The 16,591-nt window shown below is 40.6% G+C and overlaps 1 protein-coding gene across 1 annotated transcript; it reads right to left on the bottom strand.

Annotated features, from left to right (window-relative positions):
- Positions 1 to 242: 242 nt before the first annotated feature.
- PABPC1 (poly(A) binding protein cytoplasmic 1) lies at positions 243 to 16,184 on the bottom strand. Its single transcript, XM_084222541.1, has 15 exons — positions 15,484 to 16,184; positions 10,695 to 10,888; positions 10,487 to 10,602; positions 8,555 to 8,694; positions 7,192 to 7,286; positions 5,530 to 5,667; positions 5,338 to 5,433; positions 4,655 to 4,927; positions 4,375 to 4,468; positions 4,098 to 4,208; positions 3,015 to 3,169; positions 2,520 to 2,604; positions 2,223 to 2,353; positions 1,832 to 1,927; positions 243 to 683 (listed from the first exon to the last, which is right to left on the bottom strand). The coding sequence occupies exons 1-14, from the start codon at positions 15,674 to 15,676 to the stop codon at positions 1,835 to 1,837; spliced, it is 1,914 nt and encodes a 637-aa protein (XP_084078667.1). The 5' UTR covers positions 15,677 to 16,184; the 3' UTR covers positions 243 to 683; positions 1,832 to 1,834.
- Positions 16,185 to 16,591: the final 407 nt, after the last annotated feature.

The following is a 16,591-nucleotide window of genomic DNA, read 5'->3' as shown; positions in this document are numbered from 1 at the left end:
CAGAAATATTTCTATGTTATTGTGCACTAGACCAGATACAGATCAAGCAGCAACTTATTAAAAAAAACCCAAACCCTTTCCTCCCTCCCTTCACTTCTATTATTTAGAAGACAGTCTACAGGTGTAGTCTTATCTTCTCTACAATCCATTAAACCATACGATAAGAGTGGGATTCTAACTCAGCATTCTGGATGACAAGCTTATGAAAAGCACACTGGACAAAAGAAACCATCACAAGTAAGTCAGTGTTTAAGGAATTTTTATTAAACCAAGAATTTTATAATCCAAATTATGTTTCTTTGCTCAGCTATCAATTCTCACTGTCAACTAAAACAGTGGTGATAATCTGAGCTTTTCCACAGTAAAGAATTACAAAATTAAAGAAAGGAATGCTTTAAATTTTTGTACTGTGCTGAAAATTCTTTTCCCCTGGGTTTATAAAACATTAATTTGTATTTTTTATTTTACTATTTTTTTTTAAATTTTAAATCAATAAGTAATCTAGGACTAGCATCTGTTTTGCTGGCCCCGGCGTTGCTCTGTACGTAAGCTTCAAAGTTTCCTTTCCTTTTTTTATTTATTTTATATTTTGCAATGTTTTTCTCAATATTTAATAGTTTTTCCATGTTTAGATTTTTTTTTCTTCGGTGAAGCGAAGTTCTAGATTGTAGTCCCGGATAGCTCTGTGAAGAAAAACAACGTTTTTATGTTTTAAAACAAAAGCAGCACTTGGTATGTTTTCTGACATGTTTTCTACTACCGCACACCATGCAGCACTCTGGGCTTTTATTGTTTCAATGATACCCAAGTTCTTTAGAAACAGAATATCAGAGTCCTCCCACTTTTTAGGGGACACAAAAGTATTCAAAAGTCTGATCCTTGGCAAGACAATACTTACTCTAGAACTGGACCGTCCCTTAGACAGCACTGCTTTAAAGCACAATGTTATTGTGACTGACTGCGGGCACCTCCACTCTTGAGGATCATCAAATAACTACCCTAGCAGGATTTTCAATTTCCAAATACTAAAACATCATGGAGCAGATGGAGAAATGGTCTCAAAGTATGGGCCTCTTAGTTTAGGAGAGACAACCTATTAAACACTTATCTCCAGAAACAGAAATGTGTAAAAATCATGACTCAAATTCCTTCTCCAAAAGGAAAATGTTATGTGATCAAATGTTAAATCAGGGACCTTCAAATGATAATTACAAATGTGGAAAGCAAGTTCACAGGCAAAACCCAACTAGACAGAAGAGATAATAGATTCCTTTTTAACCTCAACTTCGTGTTTTTTCCCTGTCAAATTGTTAAGGTACCACCATTTGCCTCTGTCATACACAGTTAAGATACCAACCTCACAGAAAGCAATGAAGAAAAACCACAATTTTAACTGATATTAAATTCACTCAAAAGTGAAGTCAAGACAATATACAGTTTAGTTTTCACTCACTTGACAATTTTAGAATTTGATAAGTATATACAAACTACAGTATAAATAAGCTCTTTAATTTCTAAGAAAAAAGGGGGTTGGAGTATCATTTTAAGCTTATTTCAATTCCACAAGTGTTCTCAATAGTATGAATAGCAGCATTTGACAGAACTGCCCATTTTTGCACACATGCCTAGAGCTAACTCCAGCTAAATGTGTTGCTAGAAACAATGACATGTCAGTAGCTTTTGCTAACCAAGTGAGCACAGAAGCTTGTTTACCATAGCTGTTACTTCCTCTGGCTGCACATGACACAGAGCCTGGACACATGCTGCTTGCAAGGCCATGGACCAAACACTTGCCTTAGTCAACCTATGGAACTACAGTGGCCAAACTTACTTATTAAACACTTGGAACCCCAGTGGGATTATTAACTGCCTTTTGAGCAGCCTCTTTAGCTTGGTGGGCTTGTAGTACGGCTACAGCTTCATCAACCTGTTAAGCACAAATGAAAAATTAATTAAGGGAAGATCAGCAATTTTTGTATATTTAAGCTAATAATTCAGTGGAAATTATGCATACAAATAATGCCTACATTGTTGAAAAGAAAAATGAGAACATTACAATTCCAGTTCATGCAATGTAAGTCACTGTCAACCTTTGAAAGGGGACACTCTTGCCCTGAGCCACCACTGCTTTGCTGTTACTCCACTGTGCTGGCACAAACAACTGTTATATCAGTGTAGACTTAACCACCTACGGAACCAGTGCAAGGCTAAAGTCCACCCACCTTCGAACGAAGAGACTCAGGAGACTCGAGCATGTGGAGGAGTTCAGAGTTGTCAATCTCCAGCAACATACCAGTGATCTTACCCGCCAGAGTAGGGTGCATGCTTTGAATAAGGGGGAATAGACGTTCACCTAGAAAGAAGAAAGTTAGTCAGGGACAAATCCAGCCTAAATTTAAGGGATAAGGGAAACAAACTTGTTTACAGCTAAAACCATTTACTCTGCATTTAAAGATTGAAAAAGTGTACTTTAACTGTCCTTCTGCTACAAGGCATAGAGAAAGGTATCATGTACGCACCTAACATCTGCTTTTGTTCTTGTGGAGGGGCGGAAGCCAACATGGAAGCAGTCAAGGGTTCCTGACCTTGCACATGGACAGCAGGCTGCAAATTAATTTAACATTTGAAAATGAAACCCTGGCTCATAATTAGGTGCAGCTTCAAACAGCCGGTATTTCACAACTTAGCATACACAATGCCTACAGTGTCAAAAACATAGAAGAAATTAATCAAATATTACTGGTTAGAGCTGAGTGATGATGCTGAAGATTATTAGAAACTGCTCCACTGAGGAGCAAACACAAGAATTTAGGCTAAGGTATGAGGAAACTGAAAAGAACAAAGCAACATGGGATCACATCCTGTCCCAGGTAAACTTCAAATATACTTAACTCCCTAGAGTGCTTTTACTCTATTGCCATGATACAGAGCCTGAACTGCCCTCCCATCACCTCACCACCTTCCTCTGCAAAGAACATCAGTAAAAGCACGGAGCAGCTCCCCAGAGCACATACCTGCTGCATAGCAACCTGTGGCTGCGTGTTGAGGTGCTGCTGGGGATTGCGAACACCCGCAGCGTATTTGTACTGTGGTACTGTGCGCACGGCAGGAGTGGCTGCAGTAGCTGCTGCTGCAGGACGTGGACCCATCGTTTGTGTTGATGTATTAGCTGAAAACATAGTAACAATTCCAGGTGTGGATAATTATTATTATTATTATTTTGCCCAACAAACCAACTTGAATCAAATATCTAATTTAGGTATTGCGTTGTAGATTCATCTTAGTAGCACTGTCAACTGTCACATCTCTGGTGACATACAAAGGTTCAAACCCTGAAATTTACTGGATGCTTATTTCCAGTCACTTCATTCATGAACTGCCCTTTTTACATGTTACTGGAAAAAGATTCATGATAAAAAAATCCCTTTTTTTGAGTATTATTATAATTTCATTGTAAGCTAAAGGACATTTGATTTCCTGAGCATATTATGTCAGTCATTCTAAAAAATATACTTCTAGGAAATAAATGGCTGTCTGATACATTCTGGGAGAATTAAGCCTTCAGAAAGGCTGTGGACTCCCCATCCTTAGATGTGCAAGACCAGCCTGGATGGGGCTCTGAGTACCCTGGTCTAGTGGATGGTCCCCTGCCTCTGGGGGCTTTAATGTTCCTTTCAACCCAAACCATTCAATGATTACAGTCAATTCTGGTTCATTCAGTGACGTGCAGATTTTGCAGTCATGATACTGACACAAGAATAAAATATGTAAAATATAAAAAAAATTAGTAAGAGCCAAAATTGTATCATCTCAATATTTCTACATGCATCCTTATTACAATTGCTGCACTATGTTTAGAAATGAGAGAAGTCACCTTACAGTATTACTGAAGTGCACACAAGTGCTTCATCCTGAAGAGATGGTATCACAACTGGAGTCTTTGCTGGGACAGTATTTAAAGCAATTACTAGAAGGTGTTATTAGCTTATTCATTAGGAATATCACATATGATATTAAACTTACAAATGTTTATTTTGCTGAACCAGCAAAATAGGAATGGAAGTCCAATACTTAAAGTTTGCACAAATCAAACTCACCAACACGCTGTGTTGACATGACTCGTGGAACCTGGGAAGAAGCTGGTCTCATGGTACTGAACGGTGGTCTGGGTGCTGCTGGGCGGATCGCACCAGGCATGTTTTGGAATGCTATGGTTTAGAAAAAATATACTGTTACATGCTGAAACACTGAGTGATGACAACATGACAAACAGAAGACTAATACAGCAATGCCATGAAAATCTATCTGAAAGTGCAAAGGTAAATGCTATAGAGTTTACAGCAATCACTGGAAAGAGGTAAAGAAGTGACTTACGATGAGGTCTGGCACCCTGAGCAGTCCAGCGAGGACTAGGTCTAGCAAGTTGAGCAAGTTGATTAGTAGGATAGTACGCAGCACGGTTCTGAGTCTGCCAAACACAACAACATCACTTAACTTTGCTGTCTGTGAAGGGCACGCTGCACAGCCCAGCACCCTCCACTAAGAGATTAAAATGCTGAAATCACAGACACATGCTAACAGTTCTACGTACTATTATATCTAAGCAGATTTTATGCAATACAAAATATACTCAGTTACTCATCTCTACACGTACCTGAGGAATAGCTGCCATGAAGTATCCTGAAGGAGGTGCTGGCTGGTAGGGGTTGATTACAGGATTAGGTACTGCTCTTACACTTGCCATCCTCTGCATGTACTGGTTGGTGAGATGAGCTTGGCGCTCCTCTTTACGCTGGGCTAAAGCTACATATAATGGTTTAGTAGCCACAATTCTACCATTCATTTCTGTGACTGCTTTGGTGGCTTCTTCTGGTGACGAAAAGCATACAAATCCAAATCCTTTGCTGCGGCCACCTTCCATCATCACCTGTCAGTACAAAATTTAGTTTTAAAACTAAGCCTTCTGTGTCACACCTATTTAACTTGCATGAGTTTCTTGTTTCAGCTTATTAGAAGTGCGACCACAGGTTTAACTGAGTATTTGATATAAATGAGTATTATTGAGTAATAAATAGCTGTTACGCAAATAGAGATGAAAATATCATTAAATAAAAAGCACAATAATGCACTGAAAGATGTAATTTTTCTTACAATATTCTCACTACTTACTTTATTTCAAGAAAGGATGATCATATGGTGTTTAACCTGACATGTACAATAATCAAGAAAGCTGATGCCCACATTTACACATCTGTTACTGAATGAAATTAACTTTTCTTTGGTGACAGATCACTACACATTTTCAGAGAACAGATGAGCTCAATTTATGAACTTTACCTTTGCACTAGTGATTGTACCAAATGGGGAGAACTCTTTTCGGAGACGCTCATCATCAATCCCATCATCAAGATTTTTCACATAAAGGTTTACACCCTAAGAAAACAGGTAAGTTATTTTTAAAAGCAATTGTTCTGTGTAAATCTCAGAACATCATATAATAGAGTTAGGCCTCTTGATTTAAAACTGAACCTGGTATCTGGTGATCCTGTCCTGCTTCATTTGTTCAAACTTGCGCTTCAGCTCCGTCTGTCTTTCCACCTTTTTCTGAGCCCGGCCAACATAGATTTGTTTTCCATTGAGCTCTTTCCCATTCATTTCATCTACAGCCTTCATTGACAAATGACAAATTAGCAGTGCTTTGTATTCCAGCATTTTTCAGACACACAAAAAATGCAATTCAAATTAAACATCTACATAAGGAGTCCAGAAAAAGAGCTAATCCATCTCAAAATACCACTAATTGAAACAAAGTACCCCAAGGCTTCCCCACTTATGGAAACATGAAAACTGCTTTCCAAGTATGCTTCTGCCTTGTTGAAGACAAGTCACAAGGGATGCAAACCACTTTTTCTATATGAAGCTGGAGGAAAAAACCCAAGTTGCAAGAACTATTTCTCCAGCCTTATCTTGATAATTGCAGAAAAAAAGCAAAGAGTAAGCAAACAAAGTTGAAAATCTTTAATTCACCTAGCTCCGTCTTTAAAAGTAACACCTGAAACTGTAATATCTACCATATCTTTCTATACTAAATGTTAAGCTACAGATGATACGTACAGCCTTTTTTTTTCATTATTAGTCTTTCATTAAGAAAAATAATTAGAAGTAAGAAAATGTGAACTTCTTCCCTTCATACTATTTTGAGTTACAGCTCTTCAGATGTAAAAGCTCTGGCATGTATTTACTTGAATAATTTAAAACCAGAAGTCACCAGTTTATTGTATAAGTTTATGATCAAAGCCATTGGACATTTTTACAGATACTGGAATTTTATATTATTTAAAACACTCAACATGTGATTCTGACTACAGTAAGAGGAAACCATTCATCAATTAATGTATGCAAGACTGAAAAATGAAGATGTTCTAAAGACAGACAGGATTTGTTCTAATCTCTCACTTGTACACTTGCAGTACTGACAAATCACCATAATGCCTTTTGAAAAGCAAACTTTGTTCTGTACTGGATTTTTTCCCTGGTGCTATGTCCCTACTGTCACAGTAAACTGACATATCAAAGCAACCAGTTGACAAAAAATTAAGTTATACAGCATACTGGCATGATATAGACATGTACACGAATAAAAAGGACCCTTTTTCCAAAGTTACTCCTCAGAGTAAAAGCACATTACAGGGCTCTATGACTATTTTCTCACAGTTGTGCCAACCATGCTTTATAAAACTAATAGCTTTCCTGCTGACTTTGCAGAAAACACAATTCTTTTTGCCTTCTGTGCAGAAGGCAGAAAGGCACAAACATTTTGTACAACCTAACTGGACGCAATGATTCAGAGATGTAGTAATTTACTATGCTGTATATTGCTCAGTATGCGAGAGTCCAAATACACTGAGACTTTTAGGCCCAACTACAACAGGTTTTAAAATTATTCAAGATTCCCCATTTCTACACTAGCTCCAGCATTACCAGAGTATCTTGACTTAACAGACTTCTCAGACCAACTGACATTTGCTCATAGGAAAGCATTCTAAATGACAGAAACTCTGCTAAGTAATTTAGGCAGTGAGCATCTCTTTTTGCAGTGTCCTTGACCAATTAAAAAAAATTAATCACTCAATGAAACATATTATTTGGGTCTCAGTTACAGGATTACTAAAATTAAGTCCAAAAGCTTACTTTTTGGGCATCTTCATGTCTTTCAAAACTAACGAAGCCAAAGCCTTTGGATTTTCCACTCTCATCAGTCATAACTTTCACACTTAGAGCAGGACCTAAAAAGAGAATGAAATACTTATGCTTCATAGACAGTGTATTCTTCTCACTTTTTGAACATTCTCTTTAGAAGATACTGTTTAGTTTATTTCACTTGTATTACAAAGGACTCCTGCACTAATAGTATCAAGTAAATTTCATCCATTAATATGAAATTACTAATTTGCCCTGATGAACTTCAGCCATTATGGCTGAAGTCCATCATACTGAATTTCTTTTCCAATGTATTTTCAACACTAATTTCCCCTTAAAGTGAAAGAAAATTCCACCACAAAGCAAATGAAATTTGTTTCATCATTAAAAATTATGACACTTGAAAAGTATTAATGCTTCCATGCTTTGAAGCAGGTACTGAAAAAGCCAGAGGAGGTCTTGCAATTACGTATACATTTCACTATTTATCCTGGTGAAAGGCCATCTTGGTTCAGCAATTTCATAACCTCTGAAAAATTGCAGTTCACAGACTCAATTGGAAGTAGCCAATTTAGTGTAGCAGCTAAATTCGCTACTGTTTCAACCACAGATACTTGAAGTGCAGAAAGGAATTTCCAGTTCATGCTGTTTAAGGCTGCTACACGGTATCTCTTGTACAAGGCTTTCCTCTGCTTTACATAATATCCACTGGACAACAGCAAAAGCATTCAGGAGAGAAAATAAATTAAAAAAAAAAAGGTGAGATTGAAAATAAAACATGAAGAACCTCTAATGGCATTAAGGGACGTGCCATTTGCTATTTTGATGGTAACACATCATATACATTACTACATCATGGTCATATGTCCCCCATAATTTTGTCCTGTGTGTAACTGAGGATCAAGGCAGAATCTCATAGCTTGGTGATGGAAGAGTTCCTTATAATTTTCTATTAGGTCAACCACCACAATGCAACTGAATAACAGAGGTAAGTTTGCAGGTCAATGAAAGCAGTAGCAAATTCATTAGTCACACATCCTGTAGGGTGCATTTAAAAAATCAATCTGTCCTAAACTAGAGAACACTGCAGAATGCATAGACACATTACTTCCAGATTACTGAAAGCAGTTCTCATGGCAGGATTAAATATGATACTGTGCCTATTTAAAATTCAGATATTACTGCACTTTTGAATCTGAAACTGGAATTAAGTACCAACTTTTCAGTAACCTTTATTACATTTCTACGTCAATATCAGACAGCCCTGATTTCTTGTATTTCAAGGCACTGCACAGATAAGATACATGCAGTAAATTGAAGCTCACTTGTGTTTATATAAACATTAAGACATTACCAAACTTGCCAAAGAGTTCCTTAAGTCTCTCATCATCCATGTCTTCTCCAAAATTTTTGATGTAAACATTGGTGAATTCTTTTGCTCTGGCACCAAGCTCTGCCTCACGTTCCTTGCGAGATTTAAACCTTCCAACAAATCTGGGTGCAGGAAGAACAGAGTAATACAGATTAAAGTAAGTGTCTCAAGGTTTAAAAATTTACTTTAATACTCTGGCATTGTATTTTATTCCTAATCAGTCTCATTCACTACAGGTACGAAATTCTTTAGATAAAATATTTATGATAAAACTCAGTCAAGCAACTCCACTGTCCTTTGCTACACCAGCATCTTTATCCCAGTTTCAAGGCAAGAAAATGCTTTCAAGCCTTTGGTGAGATTGTTCACTCTTATAAAACAGCCTTTGACAACAAGAGCTCAACAACAGAAAGAGTACTAAGAGACTGAACAGAAATTCTAGATAACAGCACAATCCTTAAAAGCAGCCTAAAAGCAGTTATTGCTCTCTGATTCAGTTTTTACCTAACTGTCCCCCCTCCCTAGCACACCTCTCCAGCCTGCATCAAAGACTTTGTTTTTAGGCATAGTGAAATAAATAGTTCAACTTGCTCTTGAGTCAAATACTGTTGCAAATTGGCTGGGAACACCCATGGTGAGTTCATACTGGCAGAAAACAAGTAGAACCTGAATATAACATTCTGCAGCCCAAGGACATGCCCCAGCACAGACTGTACAGGGCTGACACTGATTTCTGACTGCAGCAAACCCTTACTTTCAAAGTTTATTGTAGGTTTTAACTTTATAGTCACAAATTTGGCAAATGCAATACAGCAGCATACAGTACCTCAGTAATTTTTAAACGTTGACAATTTCACCTATTTATAGCAATCAAGTATAGTAAGAATAGAAGTGCAATGTGTTCAGCAGATTTTGATAGTTAGTGAAGTGTTCTAATTGATTTCTAAAAGACTAGTCTGAATAGAAATTCAAAGCAAAATTAACTCTCATGATATATTTTATTCCTGTGCTCTAATGACGGCATGTTGACCATTTTTACTAATTTAAAGTTGTATAACAATGGATGCTGAATAAAAACATCTATAGTATGTCAGTCAAGAACAGAACAAGCAGGAAATCTAAAGTTTCAAAATATATGTTTTCCCTGTGTCTTGATCTATCCATCTCTACAGATAAAAATAATCCACGACAGTAAACTGATGCTGATTTCTGTTATCCTTTTTCCAAACCCTCCTAAGTATCTAGAAAGATGTTATTTTGCAATTATACCAAACACCATAATGATTCCTTAGGCATAGCTGTGAAGCATACTCACTCTCCCAGCCTAAATATTATTAAAGAAGTTGCCAAATAACATTTTTTCCTACAATGTATAATAGTGATAATGTTTAAAACATTACATTTCTCTTAAGTTTTGTTTTCTACTCCCTAGATATGCCTATTAACAGACATTCATACAAAACTATTAGTCTAATCTAACCACTCTTTAGTGCCAAGTAAGCACCCTTTAGTGCTAAGTATCAGCTGACTCCAAAATATGGATAATACACTTATCTCACAACTCTTATAAAGGATCCATTATTCAGAATGCTCAGTGGATTGTATTTTATCTCAGACCAATAAGATCAGAAAACCAGGGAAGATCCCAAATCCTCATTATAGTATTGGCTTGTAAGACAACACAATGATTTTTTTTTTCCTCTGGAGTCCATTATTTGTCTTTTTGAACTTAAGACTCACTCCAGAACAAGCAGGTGATACAATTCTTAAAATCCCTAGCACTAAAACTCTGCATCTTCTTAAAAGTAGAAATTTTCAGAAAAACCTTCCTTTCCTATGTAAGCTTTTAAGTATTTGTCTGCCCTAAAATGAGTTTCAGTTTGCTGATCCCCAAATACTTATTTATGTACTTACACTTTGCGGTCATTAAGCAGCATACCATTCATTTTTTCAATAGCTCTTTCTGCAGCTTCTTGTGTCTCAAAATGCACAAATCCATAACCCTTGGATCCATTTTCATCACACACCACCTATTAATGAAAAACCTTGTTGTAATACCCATGGAATGTTTCCAGCATAAACTGAGGAATTTGTGTGTCAATACATTTTATTTTCCACTAACCTTACAAGACAGGATGTTCCCAAAAGCAGAAAATGTATCATACAAAGCTTTGTTATCAATTGATTTGTCCAAGTTTTTGATGAAGATGTTTCCTACGCCGCTTTTGCGCAGAGATGGATCGCGCTGAGACCACATGATGCGCACTGGTTTGCCCTTAATGACATCGAAGTTCATGGTGTCCAAAGCTCGTTCAGCTGGAAAAACATCATGGAATTAGTAGGAAATGCTAGTTATCTTAATAAGCATTCAAATACCAGCTGAAGCACAATTCTTACTACTATTTTTATTATTTCAAGTCCAGCACCATCACTGGTGCCAACCCAAGCCTCCAGTGTACTCTGCTGTATGCAAGGAAGAACTGGCAAACTCATCAGCAAAAGCTGCACTTTGGAAGGAGCACAAGTCAGCTGAGAAAGCTGCAGAAATCTCATTAGCCCATAAGACTAGATCTGTGAAAAGATGCTACAGTGACAGGAGAAAAAACAGCAAGTGGCAGCTGTTACAAGGTTTAACATTTCTGAAAATCAGTGGTTTCTCCCAGATCACATGGATGTGTATTGTGTCAATGAAAATGCTTTCTAGGGGTACTGCTTGTGCCTATATGAGGCCTTTTGCAAATATTAACATAAGAACACCTACAACACCAATACCCCTTAACTGACAAAATTTTTTTGCTAAATGGACATTCAAGCCTTATTCAGGCAGTTATTCCACTGAACTTCCTCAGTGACCAAAAAGATCTGTAACAAAATTCTGAGCAAGAGACAGCTCAAAGAGATTCAAAACTGGCACTTATTTAGTATAGAAAATCTGACGTATATTTTAAAAGCTCACAATGAAACATATGAGCTCAATGAAGGAGCAAGCATCAAAACAGAAAACCAAAATAATGTAAACCAGGTTTTGTTACTCCAATGGAGTAGTTTTTCCAGTAGAACTCCATAACTAACTTCTCAAAATCCTGCATGGAAAATTTCTTGTGTATTTAGATGGGGAAGTATCAAGACTTGCTCATTTTTCACGTCTCTTCAAAGCCACAAGACATCTCTGTGATGTTGTAACTCATCTTGTGTCTTTAAGCACAAAGAGCAATAGTTCTCAAGTACAGCAGTTCCTTTTCATCCCTGTTCCTGTAAGTCTGGAAGAACAGTGAAAAAAGTCCCAATAAATACCTGAAGTCATACCCATGGGTACTAACTCACTTCACTCTAACTTGCAAATATCAAAACAATATGATGGTTAGCAAGACTGAAATCAGCTTAGGGATCGTTAGTGTCAGTAATTTTTTTTTTTGGGAGGACCAAGGGCCAATCACATTGTGAAAACCCTTATTTAATGTTTTTGTTCATCAAGTGCTGCTTTTGTCTTGAGCTATATTGTTGCATGCAGTGGCCAAAGACAATTTGCAGTGAGCCAGGGATTCAGCTGATATACCATGTTCTATATCCTTTCTTGTGACATTTCCAAATTACAAATAAATTTTACAATGATATTCTCTGAAAGGCATATAAAGAGATGGATATCTAACATTTTAATGGGGGAAAAGATCATTGAAACTATTACCATACTCACATGACAATAGCAAATCAGCAACTTATTTAAACTGAAGCCACAAAAATTAGATGCCAGTCTTCTAAATAAGTTAATAAAAATTAAGCAGGAGAGAAAAGGCAACCTAGATTGTGCTAATGAGAAATAAAAATTGGCTCTATACTACCAAAACGGCGGGGCGGGTGGAGGGGTGGGGATTGAAAACAAAACAAAATACAAAAAAACCACAAACAAACCCAACAAAACAAACAAAAAACAAAACAACAACAACAACAACAAAAAAAAAAAAAAAAAAAAAAAAAAAAACCAAAAAAACACAAAAAACTGTGGATATCAGACTGGCCACAGCAGAAACTTTTAAGACTTCACTACTGCCCTGGAAGTCATTGGAATTATTACTGCCAGCACCAATAGATTTGCCAGCAACAAACAGTTCATTATTTCCAGAAGTAGTAACAGGGCTTCCTTTACTTGAAAAGAGGCTTTTCTAATTCATGCTAATTGCTTCTAGAATAATCCTGACACTCCTCAAAAATGTGTGTTCCTAGACACATTTCCCAACCATCTGATTGAAAGTGAGTCCATGGGTCCTTTGCAAACATTACCACTCTTAATAAATAGTGACCCTCTGTCTTAGACCAGCACAATTTCTCCAGAAGGGCAGCATGGAAACTTCATCTCTCCTTTGGAGCAGAAATACAAGAAAATTAAGTTTTTCTGCCGAATCGACACCAGATTGTCATTCCACGATAGATTTTTAAAACATTACTAGACTCCATCTACAACCAGGTACAAGCTACTCTCATTAATATTCCTAAGGAGTGAAACTGGCTCACTTTCATTACATTTCAGTCATAAAAGGCTGTGCCAGTTGCAGGAGGCAGCTCCTTTCAGCAGCGAACTTGTTACCAATGGACACACCTACCCGGGCTGTACTTCTGCTGATTCTGCTGGAGCTCTCACTCAATGACTCACCAGCTCCCATTTTAGTCGTGAGCAACTGGACAGTCCACTTTAACAATTTCAAAATCACTCAGAATACACACTTAATGCCAACCTGTGCTAAAGGTAAACAGCAGTAGCTATGAAACAAAAAACCTCTGGAAACAACCATTCTAACAATCCAAAGGATTCTAATGCAGTTTCAGATTACTCAAGAATGTTTCCAGTTTAGTGATTAAACAAGATTGCCCGAGTTTTACTCCAGATTATGACTCAAATTCAGAAAAGTCACAACTCTGACATGTGTGCATACCTCACACATGTGTCATCAGACCTAATTAGTTTTTAGAAGAGCTTTGAGATTCCTCGTTTACAGGCAGCTGGTGATGTCAAGCACACCTTCAAAGCTATTTTTCAAAACCCAAGGTAGTTGTTACTAGCTGTTTAATAGACATAGACAGATGTAGCTGAAAATTTGGCCAAACCAATAAAAGGTATCTAGTTTGGATGATTGTAAGAATAACCATTCATCCTCAAAACTCCTATTTCAAGGTTTCTGTAAATCAACATTAAAAAGCCTGCATAAAGCCCCCAGCAAATGCTTTGTAGGTATTTGCCATGAATATAAAGTTCTGAAAATCTTGAATAAGGATACTCTTGCAATACTATTAAAGTGCACTTTAAACAACTGCTTTCAGATATGTGCCAGATGTAGATTTGATAAAGACAAGAAATACTTTTAGCTGAACTGGACTAGTTATAAACTAAAATATGTGTATCTCCAAAAGCCCGAAAAACACTTACAACATTTGGAGTAACAGCATCTTTCTAAGAGGCATATTGAAAATCTGAATTAAGTACTGCTCAGGTGGAAAAGCTCTATTTGTTCCCACAATTGACAAATTACAAATCAAGACACAAAGTGCACTGGTTGCACAACTAATGACAATGATAAAGTCAGCTCTTATGGAACTCTGTCAATACTAAGGAGAAGCAGCATTTAAATCACCTTCACCTTATACCCTGACATTATTATATCACAGTACTGACCTGTGCTAACCCCTTATATTTCTGAGAAACTGTACCAGACATTTTTATTTAATGAAAGCAAAGTATGTCAAAACAAGCATTCAAATCGTCTCCTCTTAAAGCATGGCTGAATAAATCAAAAGCTCTCTGAACTGAGAGAGCTGATAACAGGTGGAGTATCTGCCTATTAAGATGAGGCAGTAACTTTTACTACGTACATACAGATACCATCGGTACACCAAAGTCTGATCTGATAATGGCTGTATGCTAAAGCTAACTCTGAAAGCCAGTTAAATCTAATTGCTTGAAATGTTTGTAATGCAAGTATCTCACTTTCATATGCTTGAAAATAAAACCATTATGATGGAAAACTGTTTACTTAACTGTATTTGAAATCACAGATCTTCTAGATGGCCAATTACCTTTTTTTTTAATTGGACTCCACAAAACCTAGAACCAGTCGCAGTAGGTTCTTTTAGTGAAACGCCCTTCAAATGGATCACACTGTGTTTGCCAACATGACCAGAACTGCAGAGAAAGTTTCTTTACCGATATAACTTTGGAGAAGCAGCGTGAAAACACTTCATGAAAAAACAAGTTTCATAAAAAGGCGGCTTGGGAGAAACAGTGTCAGAGAATTTACTGCGAAGACACACGAATGAGAGTAGAGCTGGGGCTCCAGCTACATAAGGAAGAAGCACAAGGAGGCCCGAGTAGTTTCATGTCCTCCCTGCACGTGACAGACCTGCCATGGTGTTTTAACAAACGCTTCGGCCTGGACGCCTGTGAAACTACCCAGCCACGCCGGTGCGTCCTACTTCCTTCTCCCGGCCTCTCAACCACGCACTCACACACACCCAGCTCCTGCGCGGTTATTAAAAGGTGCTAATGACTGCGATGTTTTTCCTCAAGCTACCCTTCATCTCGGACGGACGTGAAGAGCCGCCCGCACACTCATCCACAATCCCCTCCCCGGCAGCGGGGGCAGCCCCGCCGGGGCACCGGGGCTCCCCGGGCGCTCCCCCGCCCATCGCCGGGGCCCCGCGGCCGCTCTCGATGCGCGGAAGCGCCTCCCCCCCCGCTTCTCCGGCCGCCACGAGGCGCGGGCGGCCCGGGCCGCGTGTAAGCGACGGCCCCACCGCCAACTTCCCCCCGCGCCCCGCCGGGTCCGCCCCGTCCCGGGCGGCAAAATGGATGCGGGGCGGCGGCCGGGGCGGGGGGCAGGGGACAAACATGGCTCCGCCGGCGCCCGCGGCCCGGCACTCACCGTCGGCGGGCTGCTGGAAGTTGACATAGGCGTATCCGAGCGAGCGACGGGTGATCATGTCCCTGCAGACGCGGATGGAGAGGATGGGCCCGGCCGGGCTGAACTTCTCGTAGAGCATGGCCTCGGTCACGTCGGGGTGCAGGTCCCCCACGTAGAGCGAGGCCATGGGGTAGCTGGGGGCGCTGGGGTTCATCCTGCCGCCGTCTCCCGGCGCGGGGGGGGCGCTGACGAGGCGGAGGCCGCGGCGGTCGGTGCGAGCGGGGCCGGCGAAGGCGGCGCGGGGCCGCTCGGACTCAACGGCTGCGGCGGGTGCGGCGGATGGGCGGGCGGGGGTCGGGTCGCGCCGTGCGGGCCGGGTGGAGCTGGCGGCGGCGGGTGCTGCGCTCGGCGGGGTCGGGGCTCGCTGTGTGTCTCCTCTCGGCTGCGCCGGGTCCGGGGACTTCGCTTCACCGGGTTATTTTATATCAAACCGGCCGTTTGCAGAAAGGTTGTCGGGAAGGTTGGATGAGGAAAGAGGATTATTTTTTTAAAAGGTTTTTTAAGATTTTTGGATTTTTTTTGGCTTTTTTAAATATTTTTTTAGTAATAAATGGTGCTGCGGGGCCGGGCCGGCGTGTCCGGTTGGTCCGGAGCACACGCACTGCGCACACAGCTCCGACGGCGGCCGGGGGACAAGGGGGCGGCCGCCGCCCCGGCCGCGCTCTATATATACCCGCCCCGCCCCCCCGCCCCCGCCGCGCGGCGCGCCACGCACCGCGCCGCGCGCACCGCGCATGCGTACCTGCGGGTGGGGGTGGGTACACGCGCGGCAGCCGGCGCGGAGCGGCGGCATCGGCGCACGCGCGAGGGCGGGGCGGGCCGGCGGGTTGGCCTCGCGGGGAGTGCGCCTGCGCCCGCCCGGCGTCACGGGGGCGGCGCGAGTGTGGGGGCGGCTCGGCGGAAGGGCGCACGCGCGGGAGGGAGCGCACATGTGCGCCGTTGGGGGAGGGCGGGTGGGCGGAAGGGCGCGTGCGCGCCGAGCGGACCAACGGCCGGCACGGGGCGGGGCGTTACCGGCTCGCTCGCGAGCTCCGCGCGCCCCACCCGCCGCTGGCCGGGGGGAGGTCGC

The sequence above is a fragment of the Fringilla coelebs genome (assembly GCF_963513975.1).
Source record: "Fringilla coelebs genome assembly, chromosome: 1".
Taxonomy (NCBI): domain Eukaryota; kingdom Metazoa; phylum Chordata; class Aves; order Passeriformes; family Fringillidae; genus Fringilla; species Fringilla coelebs.
Note: the sequence above shows the minus strand (reverse complement) of the source record. Positions and strands in the feature narration are given on the sequence as shown.

What these genes read in the sequence shown, in the direction of transcription:
- PABPC1 (XM_084222541.1), bottom strand. Translation starts at nt 15,676, where the DNA reads ATGAACCCCAGCGCCCCCAGCTACCCCATGGCCTCGCTCTACGTGGGG. An exon ending in GGAACATCCTGTCTTGTAAG is followed by an intron (nt 10,603 to 10,694) that starts GTTAGTGGAAAA and finishes TTTCATTAATAG; the next exon opens with GTGGTGTGTGATGAAAATGG. An exon ending in GGAACTCTTTGGCAAGTTTG is followed by an intron (nt 7,287 to 8,554) that starts GTAATGTCTTAA and finishes TTCTCTTTTTAG; the next exon opens with GTCCTGCTCTAAGTGTGAAA.